General features: G+C 32.9%; 1 protein-coding gene across 6 annotated transcripts in view; it reads left to right on the top strand.

The window, feature by feature from the left end:
• BRINP3 (BMP/retinoic acid inducible neural specific 3) overlaps positions 1-19,752 on the top strand; it is a 360,785-nt gene that overhangs the window by 229,419 nt on the left and 111,614 nt on the right. For all 6 annotated transcript variants that reach the window (XM_032291134.1, XM_032291130.1, XM_032291131.1 and 3 more), the window contains one exon: positions 2,187-2,423. In XM_032291134.1, coding sequence (XP_032147025.1) covers positions 2,187-2,423 — 237 coding nt within the window. The remainder of the gene's footprint in view (positions 1-2,186; positions 2,424-19,752) is intronic.

Below are 19,752 nucleotides of genomic sequence, written 5' to 3' on the forward strand. Positions count from 1 at the left end.
AGTTTTGGTAGTAAATTTTTGGTAAAATTCCAAGACCTTGAGAAAATGATTGATTTATATGACCGGATTACAAACACTTTTCCGTATCAGTTGGTTCCCAATATTTTATTTTAATTCATTTGACACAGGACTAAGCTATTTTCATATGGGCGATTAAATTTAATTTTTAATGATAGGTCATAATTGTTTTTGGTTTATAGCAAAAATTGAATAATACTGCTTCATGAAACTATTTTTTCATATTTACTAATTTATTGAAACACATTTTCTAGTACTGACATATATATATAAATGAAGATGGATAATAATATATGCTTTTTTTCTAGCGATAAAAAGATGCATAAACTAATCAACAAAGGTCCTACTCAGTCATTCAAACCATGTGTTTTCAAGAAGCTGATTATATTTGCTTCAAAAAATATTTCTCTATACATATCAGTGTACTTCTGTTAAATTGTATATTACATACAGTAGGTATAATAATTATGTCAGAAGTATTTTAAAAAATTTTTATTATCAAGAAATTATATATAGCATAATTTATGCTACATAATATTTCATATTATTTAGATTTTCAGGAAATATATGTATACATATATGCATTTCAAGATATTTGCTTTTATAGAAGATAAGTATGACTAGGATTGAGAAAAGGCATTGATGAATAAAAATATATTATATTTGAATACAAATATTTAGGGGTAGTAGAATGAAATAATGACTTGAAAGAGGAAACGTGTGTGTGTGTGTGTGTGTGTGTGTGTGTGTGTGTGTGCGCGTGTGTGTGTAATTTTAGTTCAGGAACAATTCTTTTTCCACTGGAAGAGTAGAGTTATGAAAAAGAAGGTCATTACTAAGAAACTCATAATTCACATAAACGTATATCTGTACACACACTATACATACAGATATACAGATATTTTCCTATTTTTGTGACCCTAATTGCTTACCCAATTAATTATATTTATTGAATCACATGTGTCTTATGTAGTTGCATCTTTTATTTTTGCCAAATATATTGCAAATAACTCTGTGACAAATACATTTCTCAGTCACCTTCACATTTGTATCTCACCTAGCAATTTTCTTTAAAATGACAATAGTCAATAAATATTTATTCTAGATGAAATGAAAATTAATAAAATATTGACTATATGTCCTAGGAGTGCTTTTTCCAACAATTTGCAAAGGAAATTTTGCAATTTGTCAAGATATTTGTAAATCAAATTTTTTTCCAAATGTTAAGCTAAGAATTTTATTAAATAGGCCTCTAAGATAGTAGTGAAGGGTCAAAATAGATGTTTTTGTTAGAAAGAAAACGTGTAAAATTATAAAAATTTAACTTTTTTGTAAGTAACACTTTGCTATTACCAGATTTTTCCTTAGCTTTGTATTTATTTTTACCTACTTATTTTTTTAAATATTTAGTATTTAAGTTTTCTTAAGTAGCCAGAAATACTGAAATCAAAATTATTTTTTGAAATATCATAACAAATGTTACTCCCTGAGAAAACTCCAAATATTACTTTTACAATAATTTGCATAGTTTTTAAAGAGATAGCAACTTTACTAAACATGTTTCTAGAAACTAATGGGCTATATCACTAGGGCTGTCTATACATGACAAAGAAATAATCAGTCCTTCTGATTAGTCATTTTTAGTATTCACTCTTTGTACTATATAAATTATATGTTGTTAATGGCATGTGTTAGGCCTTACCATCAACATTCAATATGTGTTTTACCAATGGCACAACTCATTATATGATATTTACATTGATGTGGTCTGGTAGTCTGCAAGCAAAATGAAAATATTGAAAACCACTTGAAATGAACTGGCAGAAAATAAATGCATATGTGTATTTTCAAAGGTTTGGAAAGATAGGCTCTATCTATGTTATATAAAAAATAACCAGATATTATAATAAGTTATATCAAATAATCTGAGTTTTTAATCATCTCCGTGATTAATCATCTGTGTTTCTGAGGTCCATATTTATGAAGTCAGCATACATTGAAAAAGTTATAAGTATTTGCAGTATGTAGACTTAGCTATTATTTTGATAGTTTACAAAATTCAAAATTTAATATACTAAAATTTTTATTGTTTTGATTGACTATTGTAAATAAGTATTTTAATTTTTTCTTTAGAAAAGTAAATTTGTTTGATTTGTTTGTTCTTCAAGGGCTTCAAGTGCTTCTACCAGACTATCTTCAGGAACGTTTTGTACAAGCAGCTTTGAGTTACATTGCTTGCAATTCAGAAGGAGAGTTTATCTGCAAGGAAAATGACTGCTGGTGTCACTGTGGTCCCAAATTTCCAGAATGCAACTGCCCCTCCATGGACATTCAAGCCATGGAAGAGAATCTTCTTCGAATAACTGAAACCTGGAAAGCCTACAACAGTGACTTTGAGGAATCAGGTAAGACATACATTTTAATAAAACAGTTTTAAATTTTGACAAAAATTATGTTGAAATGGCTAATTTATCCTTTTGCAAGAAACTATTATATAGTTGGAAAATTTTTTATTTTTTTTGTTCTTTCAAATGGATATTTTCATTGCTTTTATTACTGGTTATTAAATGGTGCTTTGTGTATTGCTGTGTACTATTGGGATTAGAATTTAGCCAGTTCCTACATTGATGTGTTAGTCACTTAATAAATTTTTTGCTTTTCTTAGTACTTACCGTCTGATACGTCTGAGGTCTCTCTCTAGTTTTCTAGTGACTGCTGTTTCTCTAATGCAGCAAAAATGAAGACAGTATTTTATACCTTCTTCAGTGTGATTCTCATTAGTGCTAATTTTCACTTTACTTATTTTTATAATAAAATTACATTAATTTTAATTGTGTAGTGTTTTGTGGGTTGTGTTAGTATTGTTTTATTTTTACTTAGTTAAAAGATACATACGATATTTATTATCTTTACGAGTTTTAGGCACATGTAATAAACACATTTATATTCTTTTATCCCCTTCATTTTCTCCCAACACCCACTACCCTTCCTGGCCTCTGGAAACCACTATTCTACTCTCTATCTTCATGACATCTACTTTTACTAGCATCCACATAGGAGTGGGAACATGTGAGTTAGAACACTTGTCTTTCTGTGACTGACTTATTTCACTTAATATAAAGGCCTCTTGTTCCATCTGTGTTGCTGCAAATGACAAGATTTCATTCTATTTTGTGGCTGAATAATATTCTATTGCGTACATGTACCATATTTTCTTAATCCAGTCATCCACTAATGGGCAGTTAAATTGATTCCATATTTTGGTTATTGGAAATAGTGCTGCAATAAATAAGGGAGTGCAAATAAATATTCTATATAGTGATTTCCTTTATTTTGGATATATATTCAGTAGTGAGATGAATAATATGGTAGTTCTACGTGAGGTTTTTTAGCAAATTCCATAGAGTTCTCCTTAGTGGCTCTACTGATTTGTCTTCCCACCAACGGTGTAGAAGTGTTCCCCTTTGTTTGCATCCTGGCCAGCATCTGTTATTGCTTGTATTTTGATGCAACCCATTTTAAATTGGGTGAGATGATAGCTCATTGTAGTTTTGATTTTCGTTTCTCTGATAATTAGTGAAGTTGAGCATTTGTTCCTATTCCTGTTTGCAATCTTTATGCTTTCTTATGAGAAATGTGTATTCAGGTCTTCTGCCCAGTTTTTAATTGGATTATTAGTTTTTGTTTTTAGTATTTTGTTTTGGTTACTGAGTTGTTTGAGCTCCTTGTATATTCTGGTTATTAATACGTGGACAGATGAATGGTTTGCAAATATTTTCTCCCCTTCTGTGGGTTATCTCTTCACGTTGTGGATTGTTTACTGTACAGAAGCAGAAGCTTTTTAGGTTGATATAATTCAGTTTGTCTATTTTTTGTCCTAGTTGCCTGTAATTTTGAGGTTTTACATACAAAAAAAATTTTGTGGAGACTAATGTCTTGTAGTGTTTTCTAAATTATTTCTTCTTTTAGTTTTATAGTTTCAAGTTTTGGATTTAGGTCTATATTTCTGATTTTTGTATATGGTGAGAGATAGGGGTCTAGTTTTTTCTGCATAAAATTATCCAGTTTTTCCAGCAATATTTACTTAAAAGATTTTCTTTTCCTCAGTGTTTGTATAGTCTTTGTCAAAGCTGAGTTGGCTGTAGATGTGTGAATTTATATCTGGGTTCTCTATTTTATTCCATTGGTCTATGTGTCTGCTGTTATCCCAGTCCTATGCTGTTTTGATTGCTATGGCATTATGGTAAATTTTGAAGTCAGGTAGTGTGGTGGGTCTAGATTTGTACTTTTTTGCTCATGATTACTGTAGTTATTTGGGTATGTTTTGTGGTTTCATATAAATTTTAGAATTTTTTTTTTCTATTTCTGTGAAGAATGCCACTGGTGTTTTGATGGGAATTGTGCTGAATCTGTAAATTGCTTTGGGCAGTATTGGCATTTTAACAACATTAATTATTCCAAGCCACAAGAATAAAATATCTTTCCATTTTTTGTATTTTATTTCTTTCATAAGAGTTTCGTAGTTTTTCTTATACAGATCTTTCCATCTTTTGGTTTGATTGCTTTGAGGTATTTTATATAGTTGTAGCCATGGTATATGAGTTTGCTTTCTTGTTTTTTTCAGATTATTCGTTGATTTCTGTAGTTTATTTTGTATTCTGCAGCTTTACTGAATCTTTTTATCAGTTTAACAGTGTTTTCATTGAGTATTTTTTTCTAGGTATGAAATTATGTTATCTACAAACAAGACTAATTTTACTTTACCTTTCCAATTTGTATGCTTTTTATTTATTTCTTTTGCCTACTTGTTCTGAACAGGACTTCCCATGTCATATTGAATAAAAGCGGTGAAAGTAAGCATCCTTATCTTGCTCCAGCCCTTACAGAAAAGGCCTTTCTCAAAAGAAAAAGGTTTTTTTTCCATATTCAGTATAGTGTTAACTGTGGGTTTGACATATATGGCCTCTATTATATTGACGTATATTCTTTCTATACCCATTTTGATGACAGTTTTTGTCATGAAGTGATGTTCAATTTTATCAAGTGCTTCTTTGGCATCTATTGAAATAATAATATGGTTTCTGTTCTTGATTCTGCTAATGTGATATATGATGTCTATTGATTTGGATACATTGAACCACCTTTGCATTCTGGAATGAATTTCACTTGATCATGTCAATGTGTTGTTGAATTTGGTTTCCTAGTATTTTGTTGATGATCTTCGCATCTCTGCTTATCAGTGATATTGACTCGTAGTGTTCTCATTCCCTTTTTGTCATGTTTTTATCTGGTTTTAGTATCAGGGTAATGCTGGCCTCATATCATGAGTTTGGAGTATTACCTTCTATCCAAATTTTTGGAGAGTTTGGATAGAACTGGTATTGCTTCTTCTTTAAATTTTAGTAGAGTTAGCAGTGAAGCTGTATGGTCCTGAGTTTCATTTTGATGGGAGACTTTGCATTATGTCTTTGATCACCATGTTGGTTATTGGTTTGTTAAATTTTTTTGTTTATTCGTATTTCAATCGTGGTAAGTTGTATGTGTACAGGAATTTATTTCTTTCTTTCAAGCTTTCCAATTTTCTGGCATGTAGTTGTTCACAATAGTCTCTAATGATGCTGTGTGCTTCTGGGTTCTCAGTTGTATGTCTCCTTTTTAATTTCTGATTTTATTAATTTATGTCTTTGTTTTTTTCTTAGGCTAAGTATTTGTCAATTTTGATTATCTTTTCAAAAAATCAACTTTTCCTATCATTGGTCACGTATTTTTCTAGTATCAATTTCATTTACTTCCCTTTTTCATTTCTAATTTTATTTATTTGCCTCTTCTTCCTTTATTCTTAGTCTGGCTAAGGGTTTGTTAATATCTTTTCAAACACCCAACTTTTCCTTTTGTTGAACTTAGTCTCAATTTTATTCATATCTGCTATGATTTTTATTACTTCTACTAATTTTGGGTTTGGTTTATTCTTTTCTAGTTCATTGAGGTGCATTGTTAGGTTATTTGAAGTCTTTGTACTTTTATGATTTAGGCATTTTTTACTTTAAACATCCTTCTTGATACAGATTCTATCGTATCTCATACATTTTGTTGTATTTTCGTTTTTCATTTGTTTTACATATTTTTTTAGTTTCCTTCTTATTTTTTTATTGACACTTTTGCCATCCAGTAGGATGTGTAATTTCTATGTGTTTGTGTATTTTCCAAGGTTCCTCTTGTTTTCAGTTTATGATTTTATTCCATTGTGGTCAGAAAAAGTACTTGATAAGATTTTTATTTTTTAATATATTCAGACTCTTTTGTAGCTTAAGATATGGTCTATTCTGGAGAATGTCCCATGCACTGAAGAAAAGAATGTATATTCTGCAGCAGTTGGGTGAAATGTTCTGTTAATGTCTTTTAGATCTAGTGTGTCGTTTATGCTCTTTCTTTGTTAGTTTTCTGTCTGGATAGATATGCTTATTACTGATAGTGAGGTGTTAAATTTCCCTGCTGTATTATAGTCTTATGCATATTTTTTAGTTCTACTAATGTGTGCTTTATATACTTACAGGAAAATTCTGTTCTTGGGCACATATATATTGATAGTTGTTTTATTATCTTGCTGAATTTACCACTTTATCATTTTATATTGACTTCCTATGTCTTTTTAAATCTTAGATTTTTCATCTGTTTTGTCTGGCGTAGGTATAGCTACTCCTTCTCTTTTGGTTTCCAGTTATATCGAGTATCTTTTTCCACCCATTCGCTTTCAGTCCATGAATGTATTTCTAGGTTAAGTGAGTTTTTTTGAAAGCAACATATAGTCAGGTCTTGCTTCTTTATTCATTCATCCACTATATACATTTTAATTGAACAAGTGTGACCATTTGCATTCAGTGTTATTGTTGATAAGTAAGTGGACACTACTGCCATTTTGTAGCTTGTTTTCCGGCTTTCAGTCTCTTCTTTTCTTACTTTCTCTGTGATTGATTTTCTCTGGTAGTATAATTTGTTGCTTTTTATTTTCCATAAATTTATCTCTAGTTATGAGACTTAGAGGTCCTCCACATCCCTTGTTAGTTGTATTCCTAGGTATTTTATTATCTGTGTAGCATCTGACATAAGATGGCTATGGAGTGCCAATCAGGTGTTTTATGTAATGACTTCTGATTTAAATCTCAAATGTCTTTTGCCAAATGCCTTCTATTTGTTCCAAATGGCTTGATGTTTTTTTATGTATAGATCAGTGCCATCATTCCCACTATCAGTAAAAAGTTTGACATTTTTTTGAGGGCAGAGAACAATGTATTTATTTGCATTGTTAAATAAAGGCTGTTGCAATGTGCTATATATAGGAGATCTATTACATGTCTTATTATGTGCTGATTGAGTGATGAATGAGATAATAAAATATATGTGTGTCCAGGCATTGTCCATGCCTTTGATTTACTTCATTATGTGTCTCTAAGAATGTCATAGTAACTGTAATCCTATTCATCCTTTCAATAGGCATAGTCTAAAAAACAATTTTAAGAAACAAAAATATGACCTGTATTACTCAGGGTTCTCTAGAGGGACAGAAGTAATAGGATATATGTATATATTAAAGGGAGTTTTTTAAGGAAAATTGACTCACAGGATCACAAGTTAAAGTCCCACAATAGGATGTCTGCAAGTTGAGGAGCTGGGAAACCAGTCGCGGATCAGTCCAAGTCCAAAAACCTCAAAAGTAGAGAAGCTGACAGTACAGCCTTTAGTCTATGGCAGGAGAGCACCTGGCAAACCACTGGTATAAGTCCCAGAGTCCAAAAGCTGAAGAACTTGGAGTCTGATGTTCAAGGGCAGAAAGCAGCCGGCATGGGAAAAAGATGGAGACCAGAAGGCTCAGCAAGTCTGGTTCTTCCACATTCTCCCACCTGTTTTATTCTAGCTATGCCGGGCAGCTGATTAGATGCTGCCCACCCGGATTGAGGGTGGGTCTGTCTCTCCCACTCCACTGACTCAAATGTTAATCCTTTTTGGCAACACCCTCACAGACATAACCAGGAACAATACTTTGCCAATCAAGTTGACACTCAGTATTAAGCATCACACTACCTCACTGTTATTTTAAATTTTTATATAGGTATTTTGATAGATTTTTGTTTTTGTTTTTTGTTTTGTATTATTCTTTGTCATTCAGATCTGAAGAAGAGTGTGAGTGACTGCCTTGTACTAGTTCTAACAATAATATGATTGAATATATAGATATGCCAGAACACACAAACATAATGCTTTTTCTGTTAGTTTCAATTTATTTATTATAAAGGATTGTCTCTCAATAGAAATGTGCCTTTTTGTCAAAAGCTATTATAATCTCTATTTATTTGAACTCCTAATTCACTCAACGATTCAGTTTAATCTGAAAAATATTTTTCAAGTCTTTGATTGAGTATCATAAAATCAAAATAAAAGGTGACTTCAGTAACTGTTTTATTATTTGCTTTCTTCATGCTCACACATGCTATAGTGAAGATAAATCAATAAATAATACAATATATTCAGAGAATTTTTGCTAGCTACTCTATGGTCAGTTTTATAAAAAGATATATGATGACTTCACTAAATTGTGTATACTTTATGCTACCATTTGGATGATTTTGATAAAAACGATTCATGTGAAACACAAACTCTTAGAAGCCATGACAAAAGTTATCCACACTGAATACATTCATACCTTTTAGAGTAACCTCATAATGGTTACATGGGCTTTGTTGAAATTTTCTAAGGTGGTATATCCAGTAGTTTGTTCTTCTAGGTCTATATAAATTTAATTTTTAAGCAATATTACCTCACAATGACAAACTAATAAGTAGTTAAAGTGCTAAGTACTCATTCATTTTCAATGAGATGTACTATTATCAAACTTCATTATTCCAACACATACAAGTGAACTCTTCATGTAAGTTTAGAATTAGTGTATAATTTATATAAACTACTTTGTCAGTTATTGCACTGATAAATAAAGACAACAATATATAGAATTTTGACCTCAAGTTTTGAGTGCATGACCTGAACTTTTGGATTTTAGACCATTAGAAATTAATTCAAAGTCAAGATATATTATATGAAATATTTTTATTTAATCATGAGATCTCTCAAAACAGATATTTCAAGTACAGAGAAAATATTTTAACATTACCTATATGTAACACAAAGTTGTTATTCATGCTTCTCAGTAAATATTGCTGGTTCTCATTCTTACAGACACATAAGAAAGTTTGCCTTCCAGCATGCTTGAAGTTAGGTACACGTATGGCCATGTGACTTGTTTGATAAAGGAAGCATGAGAAGAATCTGTACATATCACTGTCTAGAGGAAGGCATTATGAACCTGGCACGATACGCTAGGTTTACTTCCTCAGCCAAAGCAATTGACGATGTTCTAGATGTTGAAAACTGACTGCTTGTGCTACTGAAATAGGAAAAAGAAAGCAGAGCCACCCAGCCGACCCTAGGTAGATATGGAATGTAAGTTGAAACCTAGAAATTTTTAGTTCTGGTTGAAATCAGAAAACACTTTGGTTGCATTTGTTACTTTGGCAAAACTATTCTATACTGAATTATGCATAAGAAGATTAATCTTTCCCTTTCACTGTGAGTAGAAAAGATTGGTGATTATGGTGATGGTGATTATAATTTATTTACTCAGTAAAACACTAACATTATGAGATTTTAAGTTTGATTTTTTATAAGAAATCATGGTAAATATTTACTGTCTTTTCCAATTGCATAATATAATGAGTTCATGAAATTGTAATGAACCACTTATCGTAAACCAAGTATAAAGGACATTTTAGGCATGACACCATTTACTCTTTAAAGTAATCCTTCAAACTATTAATATTATTATATTTTTTACTTTAAAGATAAGAAAGCTAGGACTAACACATGTTAAGTGACTTGTATAATAGATACAATAAGTAATAAAGCCAGGATTTGAGTTTAGGCAATAGTACATTGTTCTGGCTGGGCATGGTGGCTCACACCTGTAATCCTAGCACTTTGGGAGGCCGAGGTGGGTGGATCACTTGAGGCCAGGAGTTCAAAACTATCCTGGGAAACATGGTGAAACCCTGTCTTACTAAAAATACAAAAATTAGCCCAGTGTGGTGTGCATGCCTGTAGTCCCAGCTACTTGGGAGGTTGAGGATCAAGAATCGCTTGAACATGGAAGGCAGGGGTTGCAGTGAGCTGCAGTTGTGCCAGTGTACTCCAGCCTGGGTGACGGAGCAAGAGACTGTCTCAAAAAAAAAAAAAAAGTATGGGGTTCTCACACCATATGAACCTCTTTAATCAAGTGCTGTTATTACGTAAGAAGAACCCTTACCTGCCTGCTATATCTCTTCTTATGTGTACATGCATTAAGTAGTGGCATGTTCTGATCCAGAGGTTATAATTAATGCCTCATGATGAAAGTGAATATATGTAGGCAATGCACAAAGACACATGATATAATTGTATGTATTACAGGGCTGGGCACAGTGGCTTGTGCCTGTAATGCCAGCACTTTGGGCTGCCGAGGTGGGTGGGTAGCTTGAGTCCAGGAGTTCAAGAGCAGCCTGAGAAGCATGGTGGGACCCCTTGCCTTTTCAAAAATTAAAAAAATATGTGTTATCCAGGTGTGGTATTGCTTGCCTGTAGGCCTAGCTACTTGGAAGGCTGGGGTGTAAATATCTCTTGAGCCCAGGAGGTAGAGGTTATGACACAGTGAGACCCTGTCTCAAACAAACAAACAATCCAATATGTGTTACACAGAATATGACATTGATATGTATTGATATGATTGATATGATAGGTATATTAAATATGATATTAATAACCAAGTCATGGGTCCTGAATACTGACAGTGAAATTTATATGACATTTATTTGCATATTTCTGTACGGAATGATGGGAAACTCTAGAGCCAGAAGAGCTACTATTTTTACCTCGGGTGAGTTCAGCACCTTACAAGATGCCTTCAGTCACTATTAATATTTGCTATCTACTTCTTATCAAGGCTGTGAGTTACTTTTAAGGATCATAATCTAGGCTGAATACTGATTTTAACAATAACATGTCTGTATCTCTTCTAAAAATTAATTTGTTCATTTTCATTATAAGTCAATGTTTTATACGCATTTATAAATGGAAACTTTGTGGAGTGGAGCCACATGACTTGTAGGAATTGTTAAATCTGTTTGTAAAATATATCTTTATTTTTGTTTGAGCAATGTCCTTTCAACCTCCTCCATTCTTCTCTAGTGACACCTATATAGCATACACATAGCAACCTGCCATGAGGCTAAATGGCCTGTCACTGAGAGTCCTATTTAATTTTTGTTATCTTGCTAGTATGATCTTAACAGCTAGCTTTAAAGAAGAAATAACCCTGCTGTTGGCAAAAGTCAGTGCTTCATTTAAGGAGTTGACAAAGTGCTAGAGGAAGGAGCTTGGAGTTAATTGGCAGCAAAACAAATGTGTGGTGTTATGTCAGGTTGTCAGGTAGTTGTTGTGTTGTATGAACTCTGAACAAGTGTCATTCTAGGAAGGTTGACCAAATTTGTCGCACTGGCTATGCAAGTTAACTCAGAGAATAACAAGATAAATTTCCCCAAACACTATTGAAGCATGAAGTCTTGCCTAACTCTTAAAACTGACAGACAGTTTAGCAGCCAGCTTGTCAAACGTTGTACCTGATGAAGAATCCTCTCCTTTATACAACTTAGTATTGATTATTTAATTTCTGTTTCCAGTGACTAGAAGTTCAGTATATTATAAAGTTGAAGAGTATGAGAATGAATATCTCTACTATTAAGACCACTCTTATTTTGAAATAAATTTATTTATTTTCCACTTTTCTGCCAAAAACACCAAAAAAACAAAAACATCATATTGTCTTGTGCTGAAATATTTATTCTTTCTCTCTGGAGTCAAAATGAGGTCTACTCCCTCTACTAGTTCAGCCTTCAGGTATTTACATACAAGTTTCATCTTTGCATATTTACTTCTGTAAATTTAATATCCTCACTCTCTTAGATTGTGAAGAAAATCTTAGAAATGAAAAGATTGCTCTTTGTTTCACAAAATTTATAAACCCTTAATCATTTTTCATCTTTTACGAATAATCTCAATTTGTCAGTGGAATTCGGAACTGAACAAAAGCCAGTGTTACAAATGTAGTTTTATTCATTTATTTTACATTCTTTATTCTGAGCCTAATGCAATCTAAGATTCCTTTAACTTTCTGGCAAGAATGTCGCACTGTTCATTAATATCGAGTTGTAAGCCACAATTCCTAAGTATTTTTTTTCATGAAAACTACTCACGTATGATACCCCCTTTTTGTATTTTATCATACACATACACACATTTTTTATCTTTTAACTTAATGGTGGACTTTTCTTTTTAAAAACGTCCTGAAATTTATATTTGTATTTCTAACTTGTCACACTCCTTGAACTTTTTGCAGATCCTCAATATATTGTAGATTAAGTTTTCCTTACTGATCATTGGCATTTATTTATTTATTTAGCAGAACAGGGCAAATAGACACCTGTCATAAACTACACAAGCATTTCCTTGGAATTTGAAGGGTTCTATATGTATTTTAACAATGTATATTCACCTCTATTCCTATTCCTTTATATGCCTAAAATAATATGCCATGAAGTCTGTGTTGCTACATGTAAGTCATGTAGTAAAGTGGTAAATGCAAAGTTAGCCTTAATTTGACAACTGTGTACTGGCAAGTGTGTTTTAAACAATGAATAGTTTGTCTGTAGACTGTAGATCGGATACCTACCTAAGTAGCAATATACATTTCATCCGAATTCTCCTGTTCTGCACTAGGTGATTATCTAATTATAATTTGTCTTAATATAAAGTTTTCCTTTGGGGAAAACTACCATAACATTCCTGCCTCATGTGTTATTAAAGCATATGTGACTCATCATAGAGGCCCATGGTGGCACAAAGAGTTAATCTTTGTTATGGGTTTGGAAACAGAGGGTCAGGAAGCAAAATGTATGAGAGTTAAAGAGAGATAATTAAGGAAAGGACTATCTTTGTATTCTTTTCTTGGCCTTTTGTATCATTTTCTTGTACCCTCCTCTTAGTGTAGGCCTGGCCCTAAACATATTTGGAGGTATAGTAAACATATATCTGGAATTTTCTTGCACAGTTTTTTAGAGTCATAAGTAATCAACACTCCAATTTTGGCCCCATCATTTCTTTTCTCTAACGATGAACATAGTCTGCTTCTTACCTGCTTAATGGACAGAAGTTACCCAATTAATGCACCCTTTGCCCGACTCCCATGTCAGTCAGAACAGGTTAGACAACTAATGACCTCAGAAGCTCATGAATTTTAAAACGCTGTAAGTTTATTCATCCTCTTACTACCTGTATACTGCAGGTCAACTGTTGTTTGCCTCCTACCAATCCAAGACCGAGGCATACAGAACAAACTCTCACTTGAACATGGGAATATTTCCATGTGTGACAGGCAGAAAAGAGAACCAGATGAACTGCATTCTGGTTTGCGAAGATTCTGGTCAGAAGTTGCATACGTCATTCAGGCTGAGTTTTTTTTTTTTTTTTTTTTTTTTCCCAAAGGAAATGATGTACAGAATCCAGAACTCAGTAGAGAGGAAATGTTATTATTCTTTTATTGGGAAGCATAACAAAGAAGGAACCAACTGTGGATAAATAAATATTCATTAAAGTTATCAAATTTCCTAGGAAAATTTTGATTCACTAAATTCAGCTAATCTCAGTATTTAAGAAAACAACTAAATTTAACCAATCCATGCTTAGTGTGTAATGATAGTCCTCAAACATTGTTATAATTATTATTTTAGACTCTGAAGTCCTCTCATAGTATCACAATATTTAATGTTAGAAAATATGCTAGAGATTGAATAGTCTGCCGCTACCCATGTTCGTTTGTATTCCTCCTACATAATACTTGGAGCATTGACGGATGAGCTACTCTGATGATCAGATTATTCATGTTTTCTGAAGGCAGGACATTCAATTTTTAGGTAGTATTACAGTTTTTTTCCTTAATTGCCACCAATACAATCTCCTAGGTGTCCGCCCATTCATATTGGCTTTAATCTCTGAAGCTACACATACTGAATCCTACTACAGATTCCATCTAGTTTTTAACATATTTAAGTGAGCCAATTTGTTGCCACAGTCTTATTTTTACCAAAATAAATATTCTTTATTATTCATCCTTTCCATTATATAATTTAATATTTCTGCATTTTCCTATCAATTCTGTGTTCCACTTTCCTCTTAAGGTTTGTTTACACACATTCCAGGTATAACTAACTACCCCCAGAAAGACAAAAATCAGCTCAGATTTTATTTATTCTACAAGGTTTTTCCAAAGTGGGTAAGTCTTGATAAGGTCTCTTTCATCACGACAAAATTTAATCAGCTTTTATTCAAGATAAATTTGTCATTGTTACTTTGCTTTTTATTTTAAATCAATACAAAATCTGAAATATCTATATGCCCAAATGTTTAAATTGTTTAATTTAAAAAAAATTTGATGTCATATAATGAAATTGGCAACTGTAAATTCCCTCAAGGCCAATATTTATAATAAATACCAATATACAATATATTATGGTCTTTCTGATTGGGTTTTCTTTTATTTGTAATAGATGCTTACCATTATTTCATTTTGAAATGTATTTCAAATGGTGCAATAGGAACAGCAATAGATAAAATGCCAACATGCCCTTTGTTTTAATCTTTGATAAAAATATTTTTTTCTTTGTTGTATCTTGCTTTTTGCTAAAATGCATACTTATATTTTGAAGTTCTCAGATGAAATAGAAGGTATTTAGTATCAGGGAAATCTCCTAGGGAAAACTACATCTGTTCAACAGTCTTTAAAACAATTCTTGAACTTCCCAGCATTTTAAAATTCTGAACCACCTTTGATGATAACATCCTAGAATGGATGTGAAAAACCTTCCCAGGAGCATAGAGGGCTGTGTGTGTGTGTGTGTGTGTGTGTGTGTAAAAGATAAGTACATTTGTAGTGTGTCTCTTTTAAAAATATTTTGTTCTCTTTTCATCCCAACTCCATCTCATGTTCCTTTAGAGGCACATGTTCTAAAAATCCAATCCATTCTTGAATAAATATAAATTATTTGTGATGTATTATATAGCCTTTAAAGTATTAAATTGTCATATAATATGGAAGTTATAACTTCATCTTACATCAACATTTAAGTCTAGATGTCTTACTTACTCTTTGTGAAAGAGGATAATACATACCTTTAACTGATAGAATTTTACAGAAATCAACCCAGTACAGAAATGAAGACAATTGAATGCAAGTCAAAATGGTAACATGTTTTCCGTGGATTAAGCCCATAAGGAGATATCTTGTAAAATGACAGCTTCTTATGCCATGTTTACCATTACAGTAACCTAAATATAGTTCAAGAATAGGGGATTTGTTCATGCATTCTATATGTGGTACTGTGTGCTGAGCAAATGACCCTCATGGTTAATTACTCTTCTGCATTATGCCATTTTCACATTGTTGATAAAGACTTACCTGAGATAGGGCAATTTAGAAAAGAGAGGTTTTAATTGGACCTACAGTTCCACATGGCTGGGGAGGCCTCACAATCTCACAAGGAAGGCAAGGAAGAGCAGGTCACATCTTATGTGGATGGTGGCAAGCAAAAGAAGAACTTATGCAGAGAAACACCCATTTTTTAAAATGATCAGATGTCATAGTACCCATTCACTATCACAAGAACAGCATGAGTGAGATCTGTCCCAATGATTCAGTCATCTCCCATGAGGTCCCTCCAATAATCTCTGGGAATTATGGGAGCTACAAGGTGGGATTTAGGTGGGGACACAGAGCCAATCCATGTCATCCCAGCCCTGGCCCCTTCCAAATCTTATATATTCACATTTCAAAACCAATCATGCCTTCTCAACAGTCCCCCAAAGTCTCAACTCATTTCAGCATTAACTCAAAAGTCCACAGTCCAGTCTCATTTGAGACAAGGCAAGTGATCGTGTAAAATCAAAAGCAAGTTAGTTACTTCCTAGATACAGTGGGTGCACAGGTGTTGCATAAATACAGCCAAAACAAAGTGGCTACAGGCCTCATGCAAGTTCCAATTCCAGTGGGGCAGTGGGAGGTAATTGAATCATGGGGTGGGTCTTTCCCATGCTCTTCTCCTAATAGTGAATAAGTCTCCTGAGATCTGATGGTTTTATAGAGGGGAGTTCTCCTACACAAGTTCTCTTGCCTGCCACCATTTAAATGTGCCTTGGCTTCTCCTTTGTCTTCCATCATGATTGTGAGGCTTCCCCAGCCTCACAATGTGGATCTGTGAGACCTTTAAACCCCTTTTTGTTATAAATTACTCAGTCTCTGCTATGACTTTATTAGCAGTGTAGGAACAGACTTAGACAATAATATATAATTATTACTCTGTTTTGTTATAATAATGAGCTTATTTCAAACTTAACCTTATTTGTGTTTGTTGGAAGGAGAAATATTAAGGTTAAATGTGCCCATGAAACTTTTCCAGTGACCATCTGAACTCTACTCACAATTGACTCAGTAAATGAGACAAAGCATGGATCTCAGAAAAACAGTGGCTAAAATCATTGATTCTAAAACACAAAGCATAATTTTTCATGAAAATTTTCTTGAGTTACATATCTTCAGAACAGAAGCAAACAAAAAACCCATCAGTTAATGTGGCCACCACTGTAGAAACATGTAGCAATAATGACCAAAGTACCTGAGTTCCTGATTATGTTTATCCATTACTCTCTTTCAATGTCTCAATGTTAGTGCCTACGTATGTGCTTCTCTGTTGGATTTCTGGCTCAGGAAACTGTTATTATAACTGTTTACTCTGGAATGCAAACACATGTTAAATGTATTTTTGGAAGAAAAATGTATATTACAGATATAAGCCCATATCAAAGTTCATTTGAAATATCCAGGAAGTTACTAAATCTCACATTAGGAGACCCATTATCTGGTGTTGAGCAAGCAATTTGACTTTTAGCACCCAGGAGGCCTAAATTTATATGCCACAGCTGGTAACATACCTGACTAATGATGGTACTCCGATAACAGAAGCAGGGTGCTATTGGTAGGTGAATGGAATTGTAGCAGTCCTAAAGGAGCAAAATCTAATGTACTAAGAAGCATAACTGAGACTTGGAAGCCAGTGTTGGGATAATATATTAGTGATTGATGGCAATGTCTGCTTTATAGCGATAGAAACTGTAACACTTATAAATCTTGGAAAATGTTACACAAGAATAACCACAGAAAATAGGAGAGTTTCTGTACAATGCAGCTCAAAAAACTTATGCTTATAATATATGAACAACTGCCAACAGTTATCTTACATGTAATGTTTTGGACTGAGAAGATATGCCAGATAGGAGGTTTTTGATGACGTGTAGCTGAATATGAGTTTAAGAGTTATAGAATAATTGAGTGGAAAGAAAGTGGAGACAACAAACACATTTTTTCAAGAACTCTAATATGGATATAGTTTTAAGTTTAGAATGCTGGCTTGAGGAAAATATGTAGTTTCATAAAAATTATTTGATTAGAAAGTTGCTAGGCATATTTTTTCCACTGAGAGGAAGAAGAAAATGAAGAAGAGAATATTAATTAGCTAAGATAAAGGCAATTAAGATCACATTAGAAAAGCTTATAGCTGTGGATGAAAATAGGCATGGTATGTATGTATCTTTCTATGAGAAAGGAAAAAAAGAATTCTTCATATATATATAATAGAAAAGTTTGAAGGCAAAGTGAATAAATATATCAATGTTAAATCTTTTTTAGGTAGAGTAAATAAGATTATTCATCAAGGGATATATAAAAACTATGCTATAAAATTAAAGTACCTATTAACATTACAAAACTGCTGGGCTAGTATTACATTTTCTTCACTGAGGAAGTGGTTTTAGATTTCTGTAAAATAAAGTCCGGTGAGGTGAACTATGTACAAAAAATACTGGTAAACTCTTTTAAATCATTATAAAAACTGGTCTTATTTTGTAGATGTGATCAAAACTATACACAAGTCTATATCAATTTAGCATTAACCACATTTACACTGGTTGTATAGATATATTTACTTGTGATTGCATATATAAAATACATATAATGATCTTATGTCATGCATGTAATATCATAGGCTGTATTGATTTTAGAAGACTAACACTTAAATGATTACAATTTTTGTTTTAAAACTTCATGTTGAAAGAAAGCATAAAAAGGAAATAAAAATAATTATTCTATATCTAAAGTTCCAAGTGACCTTGTAAACATAGTTTAACATACTGTTTTTCCCAAAACAAGTGACTGGAGAGCTCTTTTGAATTATTTATGCTAACCATCTGTTCCTTGCTTATCATATCTTCCAGAACAGGCAAATCTCATGGCCTTCAGATGTTAGCTACTACTACTTCTAGATGAGCAGCTGTTTTCTTATCAAAAATCCATACTGAAACTGTTCATTCTAAATTGGTAAATTTCATTAGTATCTCCAGGGCTTCAGTTGAATTAATCTACTTAAACAGTGTTCTTCCTAAAAACAGGTGCTCAAGCGGCTCTTACCAATTCTATCATTTTAACAATAGTAAATAAGAAAAAAAAGTGTTTTTGCTAAAACAAAATAGTATGATTGCTTTCATTTACTATTGCTTTTCATTATGAAAACAATGTGTAGTTTTCAACACATGGTATTCTTATGATGCTGCCCTAATCAAACAGTGATCACAATCTAGAAAGTTTCAAATGGAATTAATATTTTCACAGTAGTTTTCTTATTACATTATTAAGATGATACACTTAAATAAAAATGTTTTCTGATCACTCTATGTGTCCTCGGGCTGCTATAAAAATTGTCACAAACTTGGTTGCTTGAAACAAAAATATGTATTTTCTCACAATTATGGAGGCCAAAAGTCCAAAATCAAGGTGTTAGCAGGACCACTGTCACTTTGTATGTTCTAAAGGAGAATACTTTCATGCTTCTTCCAGCTTCTGGTGGCTTTCAGATTTCCTTGATTATGGTTGCACTGACCCCTGCCTTTGGCCACATTGCATCTTCCTTTTCTCTGCATGTACTTTTCCGTGGACTCCCTATTATAAGATTACTTTCCATAGCCTTCAGGGAACATCTGGATAATTCAGGTTAATCACTTCATGTTGTCAAGAAAAAAAATTGCTTTGAAGAAGTTAGACAAGGAAAGTTTGTTTAAGACTGTTGCAATAGGGAAGAGAGATTTACTGCAAGTCATTTAAACAAAAGATAGGGAAGATTTTAAGCACAGGAGTAAATTAGTAGAAAATACCGGAGGATAATTTTGGGGAGACTTGGTTAATGTTATTAGGCCATCTGTGATTGCTTCTTGAAACCTACAGAAGATTGGTTCTTACCCTCCCACAGAGACTACTAGATAGGAGCCATATATGTATGTGTGTGTGTATATATATATATATATATATATGTACATATATAGTGTATGTAATATTTTTTATTATATTTTAAGTTCTGGGGTACATGTTCAGATCGTGCAGGTCTGTTACATAGGTATACACACGCCATGGTGGTTTGCTGCATCCATCCCCTGTCACCTATATTAGGTATTTCTCCTAATGCTATCACTCCCCAATCCTTCCACCCCCTGCTATCCCTC

Source organism: Sapajus apella, unplaced genomic scaffold, assembly GCF_009761245.1.
Source record: "Sapajus apella isolate SASKATOON/1434 unplaced genomic scaffold, GSC_monkey_1.0 scaffold25, whole genome shotgun sequence".
Classification (NCBI taxonomy): Eukaryota; Metazoa; Chordata; class Mammalia; order Primates; family Cebidae; genus Sapajus; species Sapajus apella.